Source organism: Thamnophis elegans, chromosome 15 (assembly GCF_009769535.1).
Source record: "Thamnophis elegans isolate rThaEle1 chromosome 15, rThaEle1.pri, whole genome shotgun sequence".
Lineage (NCBI taxonomy): Eukaryota > Metazoa > Chordata > Lepidosauria > Squamata > Colubridae > Thamnophis > Thamnophis elegans.
The window spans coordinates 10,574,155-10,595,230 of NC_045555.1; the positions used below are offsets into that span (position 1 = coordinate 10,574,155).

The window sequence follows — 21,076 nt, forward strand, 5'->3', positions numbered from 1 at the left end:
AGACAGGCTTAAGATACAGAAGGATCTTGACAAACTTGAACATTGGGCACCAATAAAATGAAATTCAATGGTGAAAAGAGTAAAGTTCTACATTTAAGCAAGAAAAACGAAATGCACAGGTACAGTATAGGTGGCGCCTTGCTCAACAGAAGTAACTGTGAAAGGGATCTTGGAGTCCTAGTGGACAACCATTTAAATATGAGCCAGCTGTGTGCAGCAGCTGCCAAAAAAGCCAACACAGTTCTAGGCTGCATCAACAGAGGGAAGGAATCAACATCACATGTGTTAATACCACTTTATAATCCCTTGGTAAGGCCACACTTGGAATACTGCATCCAGTTTTGGTCGCCACGATGTAGAAAAGATGCGGAGACTCTAGGAAGAGTGCAGAGAAGAGCAACAAAGATGATTAGGCGACTGGAGACTAAAACGTATGAAGAATGGTTGCAGGACTGGGGATGTCTAGTTTAATGAAAAGAAGGACTAGGGGAGACATGATAGCAGTCTTCCAATATCTCAGAGGTTGCAACAAAGAAGAGGGAGTCAAACTATTCTCCAAGGCACCTCAGGGTAGAACAAGAAGTAATGGGTGGAAACTAATCAAGGAGAGAAGCAACTTAAGAACTGAGGAGAAATTTCCTGACTGTTAGAACAATCAGTGGAACAACTTGCCTCCAGAAGCTGTGAATGCCCCAACACTGGAAGTCTTTAAGATGTTGGATAGAGAGAAATTTTTTATAAGATGTTCTATAGATGGCATTTAGATCCTAAAAAGCTGGCTTCTATGTATCCGAATGTACAGCCTAAATGTTGGAGGTGTGGTTCTCTCGATGCTACATATTATCATATATGGTGGACCTGCCAAAAGGTTAAGGCATTTTGGATAAAAATATGGTGGGTCATGCAAAATGTTTTTAAAAGAAGGATAAAGTTTACTCCTCAGTTATTTTTGTTAGGTATAATTACCGACTGTAAAGCGGTAGAGATTAACTTGATTTTACATTTAATAACTGCAGCAAGACTGTTGGTGGCGCAATACTGGAAGAAGGAAGACCTGCCTACAACTCAAGAATGGACACTGAAAGTTACAAACTTAGCCGAGATGGCTAAAATATCGGCATATCTTAAAGATCACTCAAATGAGAGATATAAACGAGACTGGAAAAAATGGATTGACTATACACAAAATAAATACGGGACCAAGAAATTCCAGTTAAGCCTATGCTTAAGATCAGGAATGATTTGAATTGTTTAAAGTTAGCTCAGCAAGAAGAAGTTAAGATCAATGTAGAGATGTCATTAATTTCTTTATTTCTTTTTTCTCAATAGATTTTAGACTGTGTTTGTTAAAAATCCATACCGTGTACGGGTTCTGGGAAGTCGGAGGGGGGGGAGGGGGAGGGGGGTTGGGGGGAGGGTGGAGGGAGGGAGGGGTATACATTAGGCTAGACAAGAATTTGGTGGTAAACTAGAACTATTTTGATAAATTTTAAAGTTTGGGATGAGAATATTTTTTTTTTAATGGAATCACAGAAGTCAATCAATTCTGAAGAAGCCACGCTTAGCACTTGGTTAGAATAGTGTTAGTACTCTGGAGAGAGTAATTCAGGTAATTCGATTACAGGTCGGGCGTAGACTTGTAATCTTACAGACCAGGTCAATGTTTCTTCTGTATAGAGGAATATATTCTTTTTTTTTAAAGAAGTAAAAATTTCCAATGCTTTCAAAAAAAAAAAAAAAAAAAGATGTTGGATAGCCATTTTGTCTGAAACGGTATAGGGTTTCCTGCCTAGGCAGGGGGTTGGACTAGAAGACCTCCAAGGTCCCTTCCAACTCTGCTATTGTATTGTATTGTATTTTTATGAAATGCCGCAATTGTACAACTTTTCCAAACCTAGCGCAGTTGCCGAAGAAGCAAGGAGAAATATCTGTTAACTGATAAATATCTACAGATTTATTTATTTTTTCAGCGAGAGAGAAATAGACTGGTGGATGTGTAGGGCACACTGGGGTTAACTTCTTTTCCATGCTGTTAAGTTCAAGGGTTAGATTGACCTTCCCCAGAGCCACTTACTGGGCCCCATGGGAGTTGTAGTCCTATCCAAAGCGAAGCAGCCCTTCTCCGTCAGTCTGCCACTTGGGGGCCCAGGGTGAGGCTGCTGTTGGTCACTCGGATACCGTACCAGCCTTCCCAGTATTGCGTGTCATGGCCTCCGTGACTAAATAAGATGTGTCGGACTCCAGCAGGGTAGTTGTGAAATGTGTGCGACACCTGAGCAGGGAAAACAAGTAAGAGGAGCAGGTGAAAGGGAGAAGTTTTGTCCAATTCCGTTATCAGATGCCCGTATTTTGGGGAAGCACCTTTTCCCCTCAAAAAAAAGAGGGTGAAAATCTGGGTGCGTCTTATACCCTGAATAGAGCATTTTGGGCCAACTGAAACCCTGCCCCCTTTGCAAAAATGGTCGTTGCAGGGGGTTTCGGAGGCTTGCAAAGTGCTCCAAGGCCTGGGGGGGAGGGCAGAAATGAGCAAAAAAGGAGCCATTTTTAACCCCCCCATCCACCAGGAGCACTCTACAAGCCTCCCAAAGCTTCGGCATGCCCTTTTTTTGAGTTGACAAATGGGCCATTTTTTGCTTGTTTCTGCCCTCCCCCCGAGACCCCAGGAGTACTTTAAGAACCTCCCAAAACTCTGCATGCCCCCCCCTTTTGATGTGCAAAAAACGAGACGTGCAGAGTGCAAAAAAAAATTGTTTTAATTTACCTCTTCAAAATCATGGTGCGTCATGTTGTGTGTGTGTTACAAACAGCATCCTTATCAGTAGGACACTACTATACTTCTTAAGTAAGATCAGTCTTTCGCTTGTAAGATGGGCAGTGTGTAAGTTTAGCGATAAATAAAATAAACTCTGGGGTGCTGGGTGCTCATTTGCTTTGCAGAGGAGGAGGGAATTGGGGGTGGGAGAGGAGGAGGAGAAAGAGGACTGGGAAATTCTTGGTGCTCTGAGCTTGCTGGTTTTCTTGCAGACATTTCACTACCCAACTAGGCAATATCATCAGTGTTAGAAGAAATGGCATTTGTGGAGAGGAGGGGAACTGTAGGGTCCTTGGTGCTCTCTGAGTTTGGTTGTTTTCTTGAAGACGTTTCATGACCGAACTAGGGAACAACATCAGAAGGGATAATAAACTGAGAGCAAACCTCCCTCCTAGCACTGATGATGTTACCTAGTTGGGTCATGAAACACCTGCAAGAAAACAGGATAATTCTGGAATGTCTCGAGCAATTTCAACCAAACTTGGTACACAGATGACTTACTCTCTGGAAACAAATACTTTGGGGGGGGGAGGGGGACATGTCTCCATGTGTGTGTGTTCCAGCAGGACTGAATTATATCTATAGTGTCAAGTCACAGTACTTTTGACAGTGACAGTGTGTACTTTGGATTCATGTTCCGTTAAGATACAGCCTGTTGTGCCTTAAAATGGTTTCTACTGAACAGCAAATGGAGTTACCATGGTTTAAGGCTTCAAGTACTCCACAAGGGGGCTCCCTCTAATACAGGATTGGGATAAATACACACCCGGGCAACGTCGGATTAACATCTAATTGCCACCCCCCCCCCCCCAAAAAAAAAACCCTTTTGGCCTCTCGACTGATGCCACTGGCTGAATCTTGTGGGGGAGGAACTGGCCCGTGATCCCACCCGCTCCTCTACCTTGCGCCATTCTGCATCGCTCCACTGTTCTATCACAACCGGTTCCAACACAAACTCCTGGAGAACGATGTAATCTTTGGACAGGAGTCTCACACAGAGCTCATACTGGCAGCTGCAGTCGAAACGTGCGGCGAACCTGGGGGAACAGACAGGGATCAAAGGAATGTCAGCTCTTAAAAAAGGTCAATAAAAACGCAGGGCGTCCTCAACTTACAACCATGACAGAGTTCAAAGTTTCCATCATTAAGCGAGACAATAATTCAGCCCGATTATTCCAGCTGGCAGGGTCCAGGAGGAAGGCCTGCTGCGGCTCCTGCCTTCTGGAACATCTTGCCCCACACCCCAATATGAGGTTGGCTCCCAACCAGGGGTGGGATTCAGCCAGTTCAGAGCGCTTCGGGCGAACTGGATGCTAATTTTACATCTGGTTCGCCGAAATGGTAGTTGCAAGGACTGGCTGGCCTCGCCCACCCCACCCCTCCACTTCCAAGAGTCTCCAGGTGGCCTGTTTTGGATGCCAGGTAAGTGCAGGGCCAGGACGGAGGTTCTGGGAGGACAAAAACCAGAAGTTCCAGAAATGAGCCTCCAGAGGAGCCCGGGGAGGCCATTTTCACCCACCTAGAGGCTTCAGGAAAGCCTCCGGAGCCTGGGGAGAGCAAATTCCCCCCCCCCTGTGGTGCAGGAGACTGAGTGCGCCACATCCACCATGCCCACGCCCACCCAGCAACCGGGCAGAGAAGCAGTTGCTAAAACGGTTGTAAATCGAGAACTATAGTCTTTCTGTGTGAAAGCAAGAAGGTAGTCCTCAACTTAACAACTGTTCGTGTTAGTGACTGTTCAAAGTTACCATGGCACTGAAAAATGTGCCTTACGACCGTTTTTCACACTTACGACCATCCCTGCAGTCAGGTGATCAAAATCAAGATGCTAGGCAAGAGCCTCATATTTATGACCATTGCAGAGTCCTGGACTGTGTGTGTGTGATTCATTTGATCTCCTTTTGCGACCTTCTGACAAGCAAAGTCCGCAGGGAAGCCAGATTCCCTTAACAACCGGGTGACTAACTTATCAACTGCAGTGATTCGCTTAATGACGGCGTCAAGAAATGTCGTAAAATGGGGCAAAGCTCACTAAGTGTCTCACTTAACGGAAACTTTGGGCTCCATCGTGGTCGTAAGGCGAGGACTGCCTGTATTGCGCCCCCTGCTTTGACGGTGCTACCAAACACCACCTCAGCACTTGTGCTTCCCGTGTCCATCTGTCCGTCTGTCTGCCTCTCTTCCCTGCCACTCACCAGTCGCTCACCACAATATCAGGCCGGGCTTCATCCATCAACCGGTCCCAGTAGCCGTGATCCCGTAAAGTGATCATCTGCCCCTTCATGCATGAGCTGGCAAGGAAGAGAAAACCACCGGTTGTTACAAGCCTCCATCCTCATCTTTTCTTAATGGCTCCATAATCCCAGGCTGTCACGCTACTCACTCATAAGACGTCACAAAGTATTTCTGAACATGCGGAAGAAGGAAATTTCTTCCGTGATCTCCCGGGAGGTCCTCGATTTTCCAGCCGTTGCCTCCGTTCGATTCTTTCTTCCAGGCCTCAAAGCCTTCTGTGGCGGAAGAGAGGAGACACAAAGAAGAGGATGGCACTGCAGGTTGGATGCTCGGCACTTTGGAAACATTTCAAGGTAGGGAAAGGAGACCACCAGGTGGTTATGCCCTATTTTTTTAAACGTTTGCTTAGCCATGTTGAAAATTCAGTTTGGATCTCCTGATGGTCTTCCATCCTGGCCTTGATTTGATTTAATCTAGGATCAGACCAGAGCTGGTCAGGAGCTTCAGGGAAAATAACCTTCCAGTGGTCCAAAACCGCACCCCCCAAAATAGCCCAGCCCCCTTGACCCCCTCCTCACCTTCAGCACAGGGGTTTTTGATCAGGTTCCTCTTCAGGCTGCAGAGGAAATAGAAATTGCGCCAGTCCAGGATGGGAGTGTCCAGTGGCTCCGGCCAGTAGCCCTCACGCTGGCACTTGAGCTTCCAGAGCGAAGGCAAGTCTACCAGCCCGCGCCAGAGAGAGCAGACCAGCCGGCAGTGACGCACCAGGTCCTGGGCGGGCACCAGCACCAGCACCGCAATCAGGGCGTCCTCAGGGAGGTTCTCCATGCTCGCCATCTGCGAAGAGAAAAGAGAGGGAAAAGAGGAAGGAAGGAAGAGTGAAAGATAAAAGAAAGAGAGAGAGGAGAGAGAGAAAGGAGAGAGGAGAAAGAAAGACAGGAGAGAAAGGAGGGGAAGAAAGAGAGACAGGAGAGAAAGGGGAAGAAAGAAAGAAAGAGAGAAGAGAGGGAGACAGGAGAGAGAGATAGGGGAGAAGAGAGAGAACAGAAAGAGAGATGAGAGGGGTCAGAAAGGGAGGGAGAGAAAGGGGGGAGGGAGGGAGGAAAAGAGAAAGAGGGAGGGAGGGAAAGGGAGAGAAGGAAGAAAGAAAAGAGGGAGAGAAAGAAAAGAGGGAAGGAGGAGAAGAGAAAGAGGGAAGGGGAGGGAAAGAAGAGAGAGAGAGAGAGAGAGAGAGAGAGAGAGAGAGAGAGAGAGAGAGAGAGAGAGAGAGAGAGAGAGAGTGAGTGTCTGACTCGCCTTGGAGCTGTGTTGAAGCTGTGTTGACATTTGCAGAGGTAGAACCTCCCCGGTCAGGGGTAGTCTACTTGAGCCGACGATTAGCGAGAAGGGCGAGGCAGCCCTGCAGGGGCTCCAGCAGTCCCTGACGCAGCCTCCAGCTCCAGGCAGCGACATCTGGGGGACCCGGAGTTCTGCTGCAGGGGAAGGGCTTCCGTGGACCCCCACACCCCACCCCACCCCACCCCACCCCACTCCAGCACCCACCCGGGGGGAGGGCAAGGAGGGCCCCCTCCCTCGCCCCTCCCCCCTCTCTACGCCCCCTCCCCGCCCCGCAGCTGGCGAGTCCGCACCTGCCAGAAGCGCAGCAGATCCTCCGCGCATGCGCCGCCCAGGCGAAAGCGAAAGCGAAAGGAGGCCGGAATCCTGGCAGAGCTACTAAAAGGGAAGAGGAGCGCGGCGCTTCCCAGACTTCCGAGTTCCCTGGGCGAGGTTTCCCTGGCTCAGCTTTCTCTCCGCCCTTCGGACCCCCGACAGGGGCCGGCAAAGGCGGCAGGTGGGGTCCGAGGAGTCCCCCTCACCACCTCCAGGTGAAAAGAGCTACGGGAAAGGACCGAGGGGCGTCTGCGGTGGGGTGGTGGGAATCTCTTGCGGGGAGGGCGTGGCCTGTGGATTACGTCATCGCATGCAAATGAGCGGGATTCCCTTTCCCCTCCCCCCTTGGGAGGGGTCTCCTCCGCCCTTCTCTCTCAGACCCCCCAAGGAGAGCCGCGGCCACCGGCAATCCGGCCGGCTCCATCCAACAGCGCCGCTGAAAGAGTGCTTCTGAGCGTGTGCAGAGCGCCTCTTCTTTTGCCTGGCGTAATTGATTTGGGGAGGGGGGGGTCTCCCATCGGAGTCCTTCATCGGTCCCTACTCGCCTTGGCTGCTCTGGAAAGCGAACGGCGGCCCGACCTGGTTGGAAGGGCATGGATGGGAGGCCACGAGGAGATCCCAGGACTGTGACTTTACCTGGGATCATGATCCTAATGCCAAGAGATGGGGGTCTTCCAACTCAGGCCCATCCCCAGTAAAGAGTGGTGGTGGGAAACCCCTCCGTATTCTCCCCCACTTTCCTCCTGGCCAACCCTTGCCAATGGGGGTTACACTGGCATAGATGGGGGTGTGTGTGCCCTGACCCCCTCCCCCCTCCCCTCTGCCTGGCCGGCGTCCCGTCGGAGTTACTTGCCTGCGACAAGCAGCCCAGCCCAGCCCAGCCCCAGAAGGGAGGCGGAGTCTCTCGCCCGGCTCCCCCCAGAAACTGCCGGGCTGCTGTCTCACTCGCCACCCTCGCCCGCCTGCCCGTTTGCAGCTCCTGGCATCGCCCTCCCCAATGGTAAGTGCCTGGAAACTCCCTCTCTCCTTCTCCCCTTTCAAACCCCCCAAAACTCTAGAAGCCCTTAATTCTTCTACGGGGGGGGGGGGATTTAGCGCCCCACCCCCAAGTGTACAAACTTTGCAGAGCTGCAGGTCTCTTCGGCAGGGATTGGGTCAGAGAAGAAGGCAATAGCAATAGCAGTAGACTTATATACCGCTTCATAGGGCTTTCAGCCCTCTCTAAGCGGTTTACAGAGAGTCAGCATATTGCCCCCAACAATCCGGGTCCTCATTTTACCCACCTCGGAAGGATGGAAGGCTGAGTCAACCCTGAGCCGGTGAGATTTGAACCACTGAACTGCTGATCTAGCAGTAGCCTGCAGTGCTGCATTTAACCACTGCGCCACCTCAGCTCTTAGGCATGTAGGTCGGAGACCCCCTCTCAAAAGGGACACAACTTCTTGATCCTTCTTGCTATGGGGGTGGGGGGGCGGCTTTAGGATAACCCCCCCACCCCACCCCAGGGACAGGAACTCTGCAAGGGGGAATTTGGGAAGGGATTTTCCAGGCTCGGGAGCAAAGAAGGACCAGGATAGATGCAGAGGGAAAGATGCAGGTTTTGGGAGAGGAGCATCCGGCAAGAAAGACTGACTCATCCCCTTGGCGGCCCTGGCAAAGTGGATCTCCCATCCCTTGATCTCCCGTCTCCGAACAAAATCCCCACCCCCCCTCAGCAACTTCGATCGGCTGGAAAGTTGCCTCCGAAGGAAGGCAGATTCTATTCTCTCTTGATTGATTTCTGAGAGTGGCAACGGGGAGGGGGGGAATCCGCAGGATCTGAAATGAGCATTGATGCCAACCGCCAACCTCAATTTAGCCAAAAACCGAGGAACAAAGACACATGATTGCTACTAGATGTGGGCCAACTCCCTCCTTTTGCCCCCCCCTTCAAGGATGCCCTTCCAGAGCCCCTCCTGGTGCGGATCCTGGCCGGCCTGCCCGCCCTCGACCTCGTGCTGGTGTGCCGCCTGGTTTGCTCCCAGTGGAAGGCGCTGGTGGATGGAGGGGCTCTCTGGCTGCTGAAATGCCAGGCGGAGGGCTTTGCGGGGAAGGAGGCGGGCGTGGATGCCACAGAGAGCTGGCAAACTTTCTACTTTCTCCATAAGAAGAAGAGGAATTTGGTCAAGAACCCCAATGGGGAAGGTAAACAGGTACCAGCCCTAGCCTTGGGAGCTGGGGTGGGGGGCAGCTCCTGAGCCAGATCTGGACAGCCCCCTCCCCGCTTGGCCCTTTTTCCTGAGCCAGGCACTCTGGGCCCCCGAGGGGAGACCCTCAAAAGGGCATCAGGAGGGTCCTTTCCCTCCAAGCGGAGGGAAATCCGTTGCCCCACTCTGTTTGCGGGATGGGATTTGGGGCAGAGTGAGCATCCTCTGAGGCTCTCCTGCTCGGTTTCAGAGGGTCTCCAGCATTGGGAGGACGTACAAAATGGCGGTGATGGCTGGAAAGTGGAAGAGCTGCCGGGCGATTTTGGAAAAGATTTCCCCAAGGAGGAAGTCCGCACCTATTTCGTGTCCTCTTTTGAGTAAGTCCATTTCGCCCTTTTCTGGGCATCTCTGGATGATGTCCACAGCGATGTCCACAGAGCTCAGAAAACCCAAGGGGAAACCAAAGCAGTCTGCTTTCCTTTAAAAAAAAAAAAATCAGGTTTCTAGTCCTTGTGGTCAAAAAAGAAAAAAAGAAAAGGGATGCCAGACCTGAAAGCAACAGGTTTGATCCTTTTCCACGTGACTCTTTTGCTTCCTTAGCTGGTGCAGCAAATCCCAAATCATCGACCTGCAAGCTGAAGGCTACTGGGAGGAGCTGATGGACACCACCCAGCCCAAAATCGTAGTGAAGGATTGGTGAGTGGCCAGAGGTCCCCGAGCCCCCCCTGTTCCTCCCTGGGGTCACCCCTTACCTCCCAATTCCCCTTCCTCAACTCCTACTCTCAAAACGACGCTTTAGAGCACTGCACGCCAGAACAAGTAGACACAAGAACAGGTTTTTTCCCCCCCCGAATGCCATCACTCGGCTAAACAATGTTATAATGAAAGTGTTAAGAGTGTGCAGATATGGACAAATTTACAAAAGGAATAAAAGAAAAGGTGGAAACAGAATATTATATGGCAGCGATGGATAACCTTTTTTGGCTCCCGTGCCAAAAGCGGGGGGAGCGCAGGGGGTTCGTGCGTGGGCGTGCCCATAATGCTATGCACATGCGCACAAACCTCCCCCCCCCTTTCTAGGAGCCTGGGTAGGGCGAAAACAGCCCTCCCCCCGGAGGCTCTCCAGAGGTTTCAGGAGCTTCCCTGAAGCCTCTGGAGGGTGAAAAACGCCCCTACCAGGAACCCAGAAGTTCAGGAATGTTGACTTCCGGTTTGCTCGTAGGGCCGTTTTTTGTCCTCCGGAGCCTTCAGGGAAGCCTCCTGAAGGCTCCGGAGGGCGAAACACGGCCCTACGAGCAAACTGGAAGTCTGTTCTTGAACTTCTGGTTTTTCGCGGAAGGAAGCCTCCGGAGGGTGAAAAATGGCCTCAAAAGAAGGCCGAAGTCAATTGGCCAGTGTGCGCATGTGCGCTGGAGTTGACAGGGCAATGCCTCGCGTGCCCTAGCAAATGGCTCCGCATACCAGCTGTGGCACTCGTGCCACGGGTTTCGCCATCGCGGTTATATGGTATGGAATGAGTGGTAGAAATGGCTAGAGGACAGATGTAAAGATTAAGGAAAGGCTAAATGAAGACGACACAGGAGTTAGAAATTAGCCATGTAGAGGTAGAAATGAACAAACATGTAAATGGAATGAAGGACTGTAAATTAAGGAAGGCATATAATAGTATCATATGTATAGAGAGAGATATATAAGGGGGGAGAAGTACATTTACAATGGATGTATACTGAGGTGGAAATGTTGTACAGAAGGAAAATTTATCTTTTTTTTTTTTTTTAAAAAACCCTGTTTAATAAAAAAAATATTTTTTTTAAAAAAAAGAACAGTTTCCCCCCAAACGCCATCCCTCTGCTAAACAAATAATTCCCTCACCACTGTTAAACTATTTACTAAATCTGCACCACTATTGATCTTCTCATTGTTCTGATCACCCATCTCCTCCCACTTATGACTGCAGGACTGTAACTCTGTTGCTGGTATCCTTGCTATTTACATTGTTTGTTTCCTAGTAGGATTCGATTGCTTATTTGTACCCTATGATTATCATTAAGTGCTGTACCTTATGATTCATGATGAATGTATTTTTTCTTTCATGTGCTCTGAGGGTACATGCACAAAAGTTCCTTGTGCGTCCAATCACACTTGGCCAATAAAGAATTGTATTGTATTGTATTGTATTGTATTGTATTGTATTGTATTGTATTGTAATGTATTCTATTCTATTCTATTCTATTCTACTCTGTTCCTGTTCCTGTTCCTATTCTTTCTTTTTCTATTCTTTCTATTTCTTATTTATTCTATTTTATTCTTTCTCCTATTCTATTCTATTCCTATTCTTTCTATTTCTATTTCTTATTCTATTCTATTCTTTATTATGATATTCCATTCTATTCTATTCCTATTCCTATTCTTTCTTTTTCTATTCTTTCTATTTCTTATTTTATTCTATTCTTTCTCCTATTCTATTCCTATTCCTATTCTTTCTATTTCTTATTCTATTCTATTCTATTCTATTCTTTATTATGATATTCTATTCTATTCTATTCCTATTCCTATTCTTTTTTTCTATTCTTTCTATTTCTTATTTTATTCTATTTTTTCTCCTATTCTATTCTATTCCAATTCCTATTCCTTCTATTTCTTATTCTATTCTATTTTTATTCTGATATTCTATTCTATTCTTTATTCTGATATTCTATTCTATTCTATTCTATTCTTTATTCTGATATTCTATTCTATTTCTATTCCTATTCTTTCTTTTTCTATTCTTTTTATTTCTTATTTTATTCTATTCTTTCCCCTATTCTATTCTATTCCTATTCTTTCTATTTCTTATTCTATTCTATTCTTTATTCTGATATTCTATTCTATTCCTATTCCTATTCTTTCTTTTTCTATTATTTCTATTTCTTATTCTATTCTATTCTTTATTCTGATATTCTATTCTATTTCTATTCCTATTCTTTCTTTTTCTATTATTTCTATTTCTTATTTTATTCTATTCTTTCCCCTATTCTATTCTATTCTATTCTATTCTATTCCTATTCTTTCTTTTTCTATTATTTCTATTTCTTATTTTATTCTATTCTTTCCCCTATTCTATTCTATTCCTATTCTTTCTATTTCTTATTCTATTCTATTCTTTATTCTGATATTCTATTCTATTCCTATTCCTATTCTTTCTTTTTCTATTCTTTCTATTTCTTATTCTATTCTATTCTTTATTCTGATATTCTATTTCTATTCCTCCGCCAGGTATGCCGCTCGGTGCGACGCCGGCTGCCTCTACCACCTGAAGGTGAAGCTGCTGTCCGCTAACGAAGACGCGGTGGCTGAATTTGAGAGCGAAACCATCGCGGTACCCCAGGACAACGAGGGCGAGTGGGCTGAGGTTTGTCCCCGGGAAAAAACACCCCCCCACAAAAAAAAGCAAAGGGGGAGGAGAGAAGGGCTGGCCAGGCCTTGTTTTCCGGCTCCTGTTCTCAAATTGGGCTGGGACCCTGCTCCCCCCATCCCCTGGGCCAGGGGTGGGTTCTGCCTGGCTTTACTGCCGGTACGCTCGTGCCCGCACTGGATGCACAGTTCAATTAAAATGGTTCTGTGCATGCGCAGAACTAAAAAACAAGATGGCGCCGACAATGGGGGAACCGGTTCGGGGGCGTGGCAGGCCTGGGTTGCTGCTGGTTCCAGTGACCCAGGCTGCCATACCACTACCGGTTCGGTTGAACTGGCAGGAAGCCACCACTGCCCTGGGCAGAGGAAAGGGGGCTGTGGGAGGCGATGCGTCAAACTCTCTGCTCTTTCATCCGAGTTTTCTCTTTTCTCTCCCTGGCTTAAGATCACTCACACCTTCGCCGATTACGGTCCCGGCGTGCGCTTCGTCCGTTTTGAACACGGCGGTCAGGATACGGTGTTCTGGAAGGGCTGGTACGGCGCCCGCGTGACATCCAGCACGGTGGTGGTGGAACCTTAGGCCACCATGCAGCAGCCTGGCCCCTCTGCAGGAAACCCTCGCTACAAAAATGATGCTTAGGAATGGGCAAATCTCACATGGAAAGCAAAGCAAAGCAAAGGAAGTCCCATCCATTTATCCAGCAAAGAAAGACTCCTTGGCCATTGTTTAACCGTCCCTGCATATCCATTTGGCCAAGGCGTAAATAAACACAGTTTCCAAAAAAAAAGTTACAGCAGTGGCTGCGAACAAGAGAAACAGATCTCCAAAGTTGGAGGGGAAGGAGAGGGGGAGAGAGAGGGAGGGAGGGATAGAAAGAGGGAGGGGGAGAGATGGAGTGAGGGATAGAAAGAGGGAGGGGGAGAGAGGGAGGGGGAGAGAGGGAGGGATAAAAAGAGGGAGATGGAGGGAGAGAGGGAGAGAGGGAGCGAGGGAGGGATAGAAAGGGAGAAGAAGAGAGGGAAGGATCGAAAGAAGGAAAGGGGAGGGAGAAATGGAGAGAGGGAGGGATAGAAAGATGGAGAGAGAGGGAGAGAGAGGGGGAGAAACAAAGAGGGAGGGATAGAAAGGGAGACAGGGATAGAAAGAGGGAGAGACGAAAATAGAGATCAAGAGAGGGATAGAAAGGGAGGGGGAGAAGGAGGGATAGAAAGAAGAAAAGTGAGAAGGAGGGATAAAAAGAGGGATGGGGAGAGGGAGGGATAAAAAGAGGGAGGGGGAGAGAGAGGGAGGGATAGGAAAAGGGAGATGGTGGGAGAGAGAGAGGAAGAGGGAGAGAGGGAGCGAGGGAGGGATAGAACGGGAGAAGAAGAAAGGGAGGGATCGAAAGACGGAAAGGGAGAGGGAGAGAGGGAGGGATAGAAAGATGGAGAGTGAGAGGGGGGAGAGGAAGAGAGTGATTAAGGGAGGGATAGAAATGGAGGGGGAGAGAGGGAGAGATAAAGAAGAAGAGTGAGAAGGAGGGATAAAAAGAGGGAGAAAGAAGGAGGGAAATGGAGAGAGGGAAGGAGAGAGAGGGAGAAAGGGGGGGGGAGAGAAGGGGGAAGTAAAAGAGAGGGGGGAGGGGGAGAAAGGGAGAGCGAGAGCACTCTGCCACAGTTAAATTAGATAATACAAATAGTTCTCAACTTACAACAATTCATTTAGTGACTCTTTGAAGTTAAAAAGGCACTGAAAACAGTGATTTATTGCCACTTTCCATTCTTTTCCATGCATTATCCCCATCACGGTTACGTCAATGGAATTTAGATGCTTAGCAACCGATAGGTAGTTGTGATGGTTCTCATGATCCCCTTTGGGGACCTTCTGACAAGCGAAGCCGATGGGGGAAGCCAGATTCACTTCACAACCAGGTTACAAACTTCCCCAACTGCAGTGGTTTACTTAACAACGGTGGCGAGGAAGGTTGTAAAACGGGACCAAAGTCACCAACTGTCTCGCTTAGTGACAGAAATTTGGGGTTCATGATTGAAGGCCATTGCGATGACCCCGGGTGTGGCACAAAGGCAACACAGCCAGAGGACCAGCATGAGTCCCTTTATTACCACCAACTGGGCCCCCAACGTCCCTTTCAACTCTCCGGCCTGGAGAAAAACTCTTTGATGAACCTGTAACCTCCTTTGGCTGACAAGACTCCAGTCCAAACGTTGCAAGCAGAAAACGTCCAACTATAAATCCAACAAGGCAAGATAAGGTGATTGATCTGGCAGGGCAAGCAAGATAAGGAGTTCCACAAATGAAGTAGCAGTAGCACGGCAGAAAATCAAAGCAGTTGGGAGGATGCCAGGAACTCAGATAAGAAATTAACACCAGATGAGCTCCGTGTTTGTTCCTGACAACTGCCCCTCCCATTCGCCTATCCTTTAAACTCCATCCCCAGGTGTGCCTTGTGTAGGGAATTCCTTCCTCGTAAGCCACGCAACCCAGGTTGCTCTCTTCTCCGTTCTTCCCTGCATGCCCCAGGACAGCGATGGCAAAGCTTTTTTGGCTCACGTGCCATAAGCGGGGGGAGCGAAGGGGGGGGGTCGTATGTGGGCGTGCCACACCCGCGCTTCCCTGAAGGCTCCAGAGGCTAAAAACAGCCCTACGAGCAAACCGTTTTTCATCCTCCGGAGCCTTCAGGGAAGCCTCCAGAAGGCCCCCGAAGGCTCCAGAGGGCTTAAACCGGCCCTACGAGCAAACCGGAAGTCTGTTCCTGAACTTCCGGTTTGCCCGTAGGGCCGGTTTTTTGTGCTCCGGAGCCTTCAGGGAAGCTCCTGAAGCCTGCGGAGGGTGGGGGAGGCTGTTTTCGCCCTCCCCAGGCTCCTATAAAGCCTCTGGAAGGCGAAAAATGGCTTTAAAAAAGGCTGAACTCAGCTGGCCAGCTCACAGGGCAACGCCTTGCGTACCCTGACAAATGGCTCCGCGTGCCACAGGTTCACCATCCCGGCCTGATGAGGAGGAGGAGGTCCTTGGTCTTCATCAGAACCCTCTCCCTTGTTCTACCTCTCCCCTGCTCTGCCCAGCCTGACTTTGCCGTTCCCCAGTTTCCTCCACTGCCAATGGAGCCACTCTCCCGCTCTCTCTCAGCTCTTCACCTTCCATCTTAGAGTCAGACTACCAACGGGGGCATGGCATTGTCTTTCCCATTGCTTATATCCATAATGGTGGCATGCGGACCCGTTTCTGCTGGCATGCGAGCCGTCGCCCAGGTCAGTTGCACTGCACATACGTGGAAGCCTCCCGCTGGCCAGCTGATTTTCAGGTCTCTGCTGGGAGAAGCGCACAGGGGCTGGTGGGATGCGTTGCCCACCCCATGCACTGTTTTTGGTCCCAGGAGGCTTCAGGGAGGCCTGCTAGCACCGAAATGGGGGTTGCGCAGGCATGTTGGCTGTGTGTGCCGGGAATGTGGGTGGAATTGGATTATTGGATTACCAGGCCACACCACACCCACCAGGCCACACCACACCCACCAGGCCATGCCATGCGACGCCCACCAAGCCACGGCCACAGAACCAGTAGAAAAAATCTTTGAACCCCACCACTGTTCACATTGTGGCTCTGCGTTGTAATGGGCTTCAAGAGGAGAATGAGATCTTATTTCCCCCACTATGAAGCACATGAGTGAAAAATATTCAATCAACTCCAACTTCGCGAGATCTTTTTCTTTCACAAGAAATTGATGGAGTGAAACCACAATGGAGCTGGGCTGCGTCTCCAGAGAGAGGGCTCTCTGGAGTGCCATAGGTTCACCCCCACAGCCCTGTCCCATTTCAGGCAGGTGGCTGTCCAATCTCTTCTTACAACCCACAACTTCTGGTGGCAAGCTGTTCCACTGGTTAATTGTCCTCACTGTTAGGAAGTTTCTCCTTAATTCCAGATTGCTTCTCTCTTGGATTACCTCTTAAGTGTATATTGAACCTAAATCTCTTGGTTTTATAAGGTCTAAACACACACAAGGGCTTGAGGAATGATCAGGAAAGAATATCATGCAGCATTTCTCATAATTAGCGATGCTATATACGTACAGTTGTTTTTCTTATTATAACTGGTGATGTTTTTTATCATCACCTGCCATATTCAAAATGGCCACAAGGTGGCAGGCTATTGCGGTCCAATTTTCCATAAGGCTTTGAAAGCAAAGAATGTCATTTACGTTGATGGGCTTTTGCACCCCGTTTTGTCTCTAATGAGACAGGCGGTCCAGAGCCCAACTCCATGTCCAGTTTCCCCCCTTCTGTAACCCCATTGCTTTCATTTATCTTAAACTCTTGCGATCAGCGGCCCCCACCTGCCATACTCAAAATGGCCACGAGAGGGCAGACTCTCTTGCTATGCAATTTCCCATAGACTTTTAAAAGTGGTGGGGTGAAGCTCTTATTTTTGATAATTGTAGAAACAACTGGGGTTTTTTTAGAATTGGTAAATGTTGCTCACAGTAAAAGAATTATCATACTTTTATGATAGGTGTGTTTTAATGATTAAATTATTTTGAATCCCCTTTAGTAGCCAGGTAAAAAATAGCACTTTTGCAAATAATGGTGTGTTTGTGACTCTCAATAGCTCATGTTTTTACATTTGTTCTGGCTGTGAGATGCTCCTTTGTGTTCAGGTCTGGCCTCAGAAGGATAATGTAGCACTTGGGGATGAAGATGCAGCCCAGCAGACCAGCACTGGAGGCCAGGATGGAGAAGACCTGAACAGCCACCATGTATTTCCCTTTGGTGCTCAGGTAGGTGGGCACAAAAGTCACCCAGACGCTGCAGAAGACCAGCATGCTGAAGGTGATCAGCTTGGCTTCGTTGAAGGCCCCAGGCAGATTCCTGGCCAGGAAAGCCACCGTGAAGCAGATGGCAGCCAGGAAGCCCATGTAGCTGAGGGTGACGTAGAACATGACAACGGCCCCTTCGTTGCATTGCAGGATGATCTCTCCAGGCTGGGAGTGGAGGTCAGAGTCAGGGAAGGGGGGAGAAGCTCCCAGCCAGATGGAGCAGATGATAATTTGGACTGCAGAAGAAGACAGGATGATGGAGTTGGCCAAGCTCTTCCCCAACCATCTCTTCATCCGATTTCCTGGTTTTGTGGCCAGGAAAGCCAGCATCACTGTAATGGTTTTGGCCAAGAGAGAAGAAACGGCAACTGAGAAGATGATGCTGAAAACCGTTTGTCGGAGAAGGCAGGTGGTTTTCCTTGGTTGACCAATGAAGAGAGAAGGAGACAAGAAGCAAAGCAGGAGGGAGACCAGGAGGATGTAGGAGAGGTCCCGGTTGTTGGCTTTGACAATGGGAGTTTCTCCATATTTAATGAAGATAAGTGAAACAAGGACTGTGGTTAGGAACAAGAGCAGGGCAAAAGAGACCAGGATGATGCCCAGATGTTCTTTATAAGACAGGAAGGCAATAACTTTGGGGATACATTGGACTCTGGCCTCATTAGGATATTTGTCATCTGGACACTTGGTGCATTTTTCTGCATCTGAGAAACCAAAAATCAATTTTCTTTAATATTTCGTTCCTTTTATTTTTCATTAAAAATAGCATAAGAAGGATGTAATTTTTTTTTAAAGTAGCTAGGTATATGAAGTTGAGGAAAGTCCGAGGGTGTTAATTATTTCTGGTGTAATGTAATTCATAGGAAGCTGCATTATTACAGGTTAATAATGAATCACATAATCGGATGTTTTTAAGAAGAGACTGGACAGTCACTTGTCTGAAATGGTATCAGGTCTCCTGCTTGAGCACGGGGTAGCATTAGAAGACCTCCAAGGTCCTTTCCAGCTCTACTCTGATGGAATGATTATTGATTGATAGATCTACATGACTGGCAGAATATTTGTGCAATGAGTTACCCCCATAACTATCCACAGCACCACATTATGGAACAGTGACACTTTTTCAGTGATCCTCAATGGGAGGATCCAATATACAGTGAATTGCAGGGTCTTTCAGAAGTTGGACCTAAAACAATTCATCAAGTTTCAAAGAACTCAGATTTTACTAGAAAGGTGAACTTAGCAGCACATACCCAGACTAGAAAGCAGGAGAGACGTTTCCTCTGCTATTAGTAAAGCTTGCCCAGTCTGCCACCCCCTCCTCCCATCTCCTCCCAGCCGCTCCTTCAAAGACTTTTTGATTTACTTCCTTTTACATAAGAAATTGTGCATGTTAAAAATTAAAAAAGGTGAGCTTGTGTCTTTTAACTTGAACTTTCATGAAAAGGTTCTGGATGGATCCAGTTCCACAAAGCCTCCCATTTTCCTCAGTGTGACCCACCTTCCTGAGTGGAGAAGGTCCCCTCCGGACAAGGAACGCAGTCATAGCAGCAAACTGGCTCTCCTTCTCGAGCCCTCTTGACAAATCCAGGATGACAATTTTCTGCACATTTGGACTGAGGCAGGGACTGAGCAGAAAAATGAAGAAAGCCAAAGAAAATGTCTTAGTAGTCAACATTCATGGAAAATAGAGATAGACACGGACATTAACCAAATAGCCTCTGGTCTTCATGTAAGTAAATATGAAATCCCTGACTACTACTAAGAAGATGCAGGAGGTATAACTAACTACTGGCAGATTCTTCATTTAGTTCCTCCCTTTTGCTTTTGGCATTTAACATTACAATAAAGGACTTTTCTACTTAATAAAGTCAGCGGAGATGGAATTGAAAAAAGATTTACATATGATGATATATTAAAACTGAGAATAAAATTTATTGCAAAAGATTTAGGAAATTTCTATCCCATTAGATTTTTCAATAAAGAATAAAACTGTGATGAAGAAAGAAGCCTCTGACCAGTAAGATCTTGAAAGATTTCCATAAAACATGGTAAAGCCCCTCCACTCACTGTAGGTCCCGTCTGTTGAAGAACTACAATCAGATAACACCAACTGGCATGGGATGCCAACCCCCCTGGAGACTCTCGGCTTTGCCCACTTGAAATGGGACCTCAGGCTTTGGAAAACAGAGAAAAGACACCAAAATTCATCTCACCTTATTGAGAAACTTTAGCCGTGAAAGAGCATCTTCTTTGATAGAAAGTCTCTGTCTTATAAAATACGCCAGAATCTCGCTCCTGGGATCCTCTTTGGGGAGAACCAAGAAGCCAGAAATTAACAGATCTGCTCTTATCTCTCCATTTTGGTCCAAGTATAGTTTAATATTAGAAATATTCCAAAATTCATTCTTCTCCAGAAAGGGATGAAACTAGAATGGGAACATGCAAGAATTTGAAAAGCAGAAAACGTTTTTTCTTATCCCACATTGAATCTTTCTTCTACAATTGTCTAATCTCCAAATATGGTTAAATAGGATAGAAATACTGCCATTATCTTCATAAGTGAATGAAAAAGTTTGAGAAAAAATTGTCAATAATTTAGTGACAAAATATAAAGAAAATATAATCGACACAATTGGTCATTTATAGGGAACATTCTAGAGCAAATGGCAAATAAAATGAACAGAGGAAAAAAAAGATGATCCATAAACTCTTTGAAAACAACAGGTTTCCCAGAAAACATGGGTTGATCAAGAAGGCTAATTTTCTCCCTGGTCATCCTGATGGAAAACTTCTCTAAATGTGCTAATTCTATTTGATTGTAATACGAAATTAAAAATTATTTTTGCAGATCTGAAAAAACAAATCTCCCATCAGCTCTTTTCTCAGTCTGAAAAGTTAGTGAGGATCCTGAGTTTCTTTCTCTCCCGTTATGCAGCTGCAGGATTCTCCCCTCTTATCTGATCCTTCTCTAGGCAGCCTCTCTTCTCCTCATCCCAAAAGTCATTCTCACATATCATTACACTTTATAAATGGATTATGGGAACTCTGGTGATAGAACTGGATTTCAATAAAGGACTCACAAAGAATCTTGTGAATTTTGTGGAAACTTGAGGGGTGGTATGATAACTAAATGGATAAAAACTGTCTTCAAAATGTTACTCAAATAATTTTTAACAATTTTTAATCTTCCCTATGAAACCTGAAGGTGATGGATTATAATTTGCCATTGGTCATCAATACGGTAATTAATACGATCTTAGAGTAAGCTAATTTGATGTGATTTAAAGAATATAAAGTCTTTCAACTTAGAAGCTTTATTTGAAACTTTATTTTAAATTTCATTTTAAAAGTTTGATAAAATAAAAATGGTTTTAAATCAACTTAAAGGCAATAATCAGAAGCATGCAACAATAGGATGGATTGGATGAAGTGGAATTTAATTTGCTGCTGGCACCCCTGAGGAAGGAGTCTGGTTTGAAGGCAGGCTGCTTGGAGATGGCTGGAGAGGCCATGGACCCTGAAGACTCAAAGTGGACAGAAGGGATGACTGATGAAACGGATTCTTTCGAGAAGATTGAGGGAGATTGGGGAATGAACTTGTCATATTTAACTGGAAAACAAAGAGTTTAGGAAAATGTTTCCATTTTCAGGAGGTCCCATGACTTTGGGGAATGGAAAGCAGTTGTTGAGAAAGATCCTAATTAAAATTTTAAGGAAATGTCTTATTATAAAGAATCAACCAAAGCTGTTTAACCCTGGGCAGATTCTGGATGGATCAGAGGTAATGAATGTGGTGGTCTGTAGTAGAGAAGAAGCCCCTGTAAATATTCTGTGGGTTAAATACTGTGGGAATCTACCCCATAATTGGCTGGGTGAAATTAGCTGGGATCAATAGGATAGGATAGAATATCTATCTGGATCAAAGGATCCCAGTGAACATTTGCCAAGAGCCATATGGAAAAAACAGTCCTGGGAAAGCTTTTAGATAA

General features: G+C 47.0%; 2 protein-coding genes across 3 annotated transcripts; one reads left to right on the top strand and one right to left on the bottom strand.

Annotated features, from left to right (window-relative positions):
- Window positions 1-1,929: 1,929 nt before the first annotated feature.
- LOC116518810 (F-box only protein 6-like) lies at window positions 1,930-6,747 on the bottom strand. Of its 2 annotated transcripts, none has more exons than XM_032232341.1 (6): window positions 6,676-6,747; window positions 5,626-5,884; window positions 5,196-5,322; window positions 5,008-5,103; window positions 3,714-3,849; window positions 1,930-2,272 (listed from the first exon to the last, which is right to left on the bottom strand). In XM_032232341.1, exons 2-6 carry the CDS (start codon window positions 5,882-5,884, stop codon window positions 2,126-2,128), a joined length of 765 nt encoding a protein of 254 aa, XP_032088232.1. In that variant the 5' UTR covers window positions 6,676-6,747; the 3' UTR covers window positions 1,930-2,125. The 2 variants fall into 2 exon arrangements, with proteins under 2 accessions (XP_032088232.1, XP_032088233.1); XM_032232342.1 differs by lacking the exon at window positions 6,676-6,747 and adding an exon at window positions 6,590-6,606.
- A 170-nt stretch (window positions 6,748-6,917) lies between these two features.
- On the top strand, window positions 6,918-13,028 carry LOC116518811 (F-box only protein 2-like). Its single transcript, XM_032232343.1, has 6 exons — window positions 6,918-7,697; window positions 8,632-8,881; window positions 9,134-9,260; window positions 9,484-9,579; window positions 12,139-12,274; window positions 12,722-13,028. Exons 1-6 carry the CDS (start codon window positions 7,695-7,697, stop codon window positions 12,854-12,856), a joined length of 747 nt encoding a protein of 248 aa, XP_032088234.1. The 5' UTR covers window positions 6,918-7,694; the 3' UTR covers window positions 12,857-13,028.
- Window positions 13,029-21,076: the final 8,048 nt, after the last annotated feature.

What these genes read in the sequence shown, in the direction of transcription:
- LOC116518810 (XM_032232341.1), bottom strand. Translation starts at nt 5,884, where the DNA reads ATGGCGAGCATGGAGAACCTCCCTGAGGACGCCCTGATTGCGGTGCTG. An exon ending in TACTTTGTGACGTCTTATGA is followed by an intron (nt 5,104 to 5,195) that starts GTGAGTAGCGTG and finishes CTTCCTTGCCAG; the next exon opens with CTCATGCATGAAGGGGCAGA. An exon ending in GATATTGTGGTGAGCGACTG is followed by an intron (nt 3,850 to 5,007) that starts GTGAGTGGCAGG and finishes CTGTTCCCCCAG; the next exon opens with GTTCGCCGCACGTTTCGACT.
- LOC116518811 (XM_032232343.1), top strand. An exon ending in AAAATCGTAGTGAAGGATTG is followed by an intron (nt 9,580 to 12,138) that starts GTGAGTGGCCAG and finishes TTCCTCCGCCAG; the next exon opens with GTATGCCGCTCGGTGCGACG. An exon ending in ACGAGGGCGAGTGGGCTGAG is followed by an intron (nt 12,275 to 12,721) that starts GTTTGTCCCCGG and finishes CCCTGGCTTAAG; the next exon opens with ATCACTCACACCTTCGCCGA.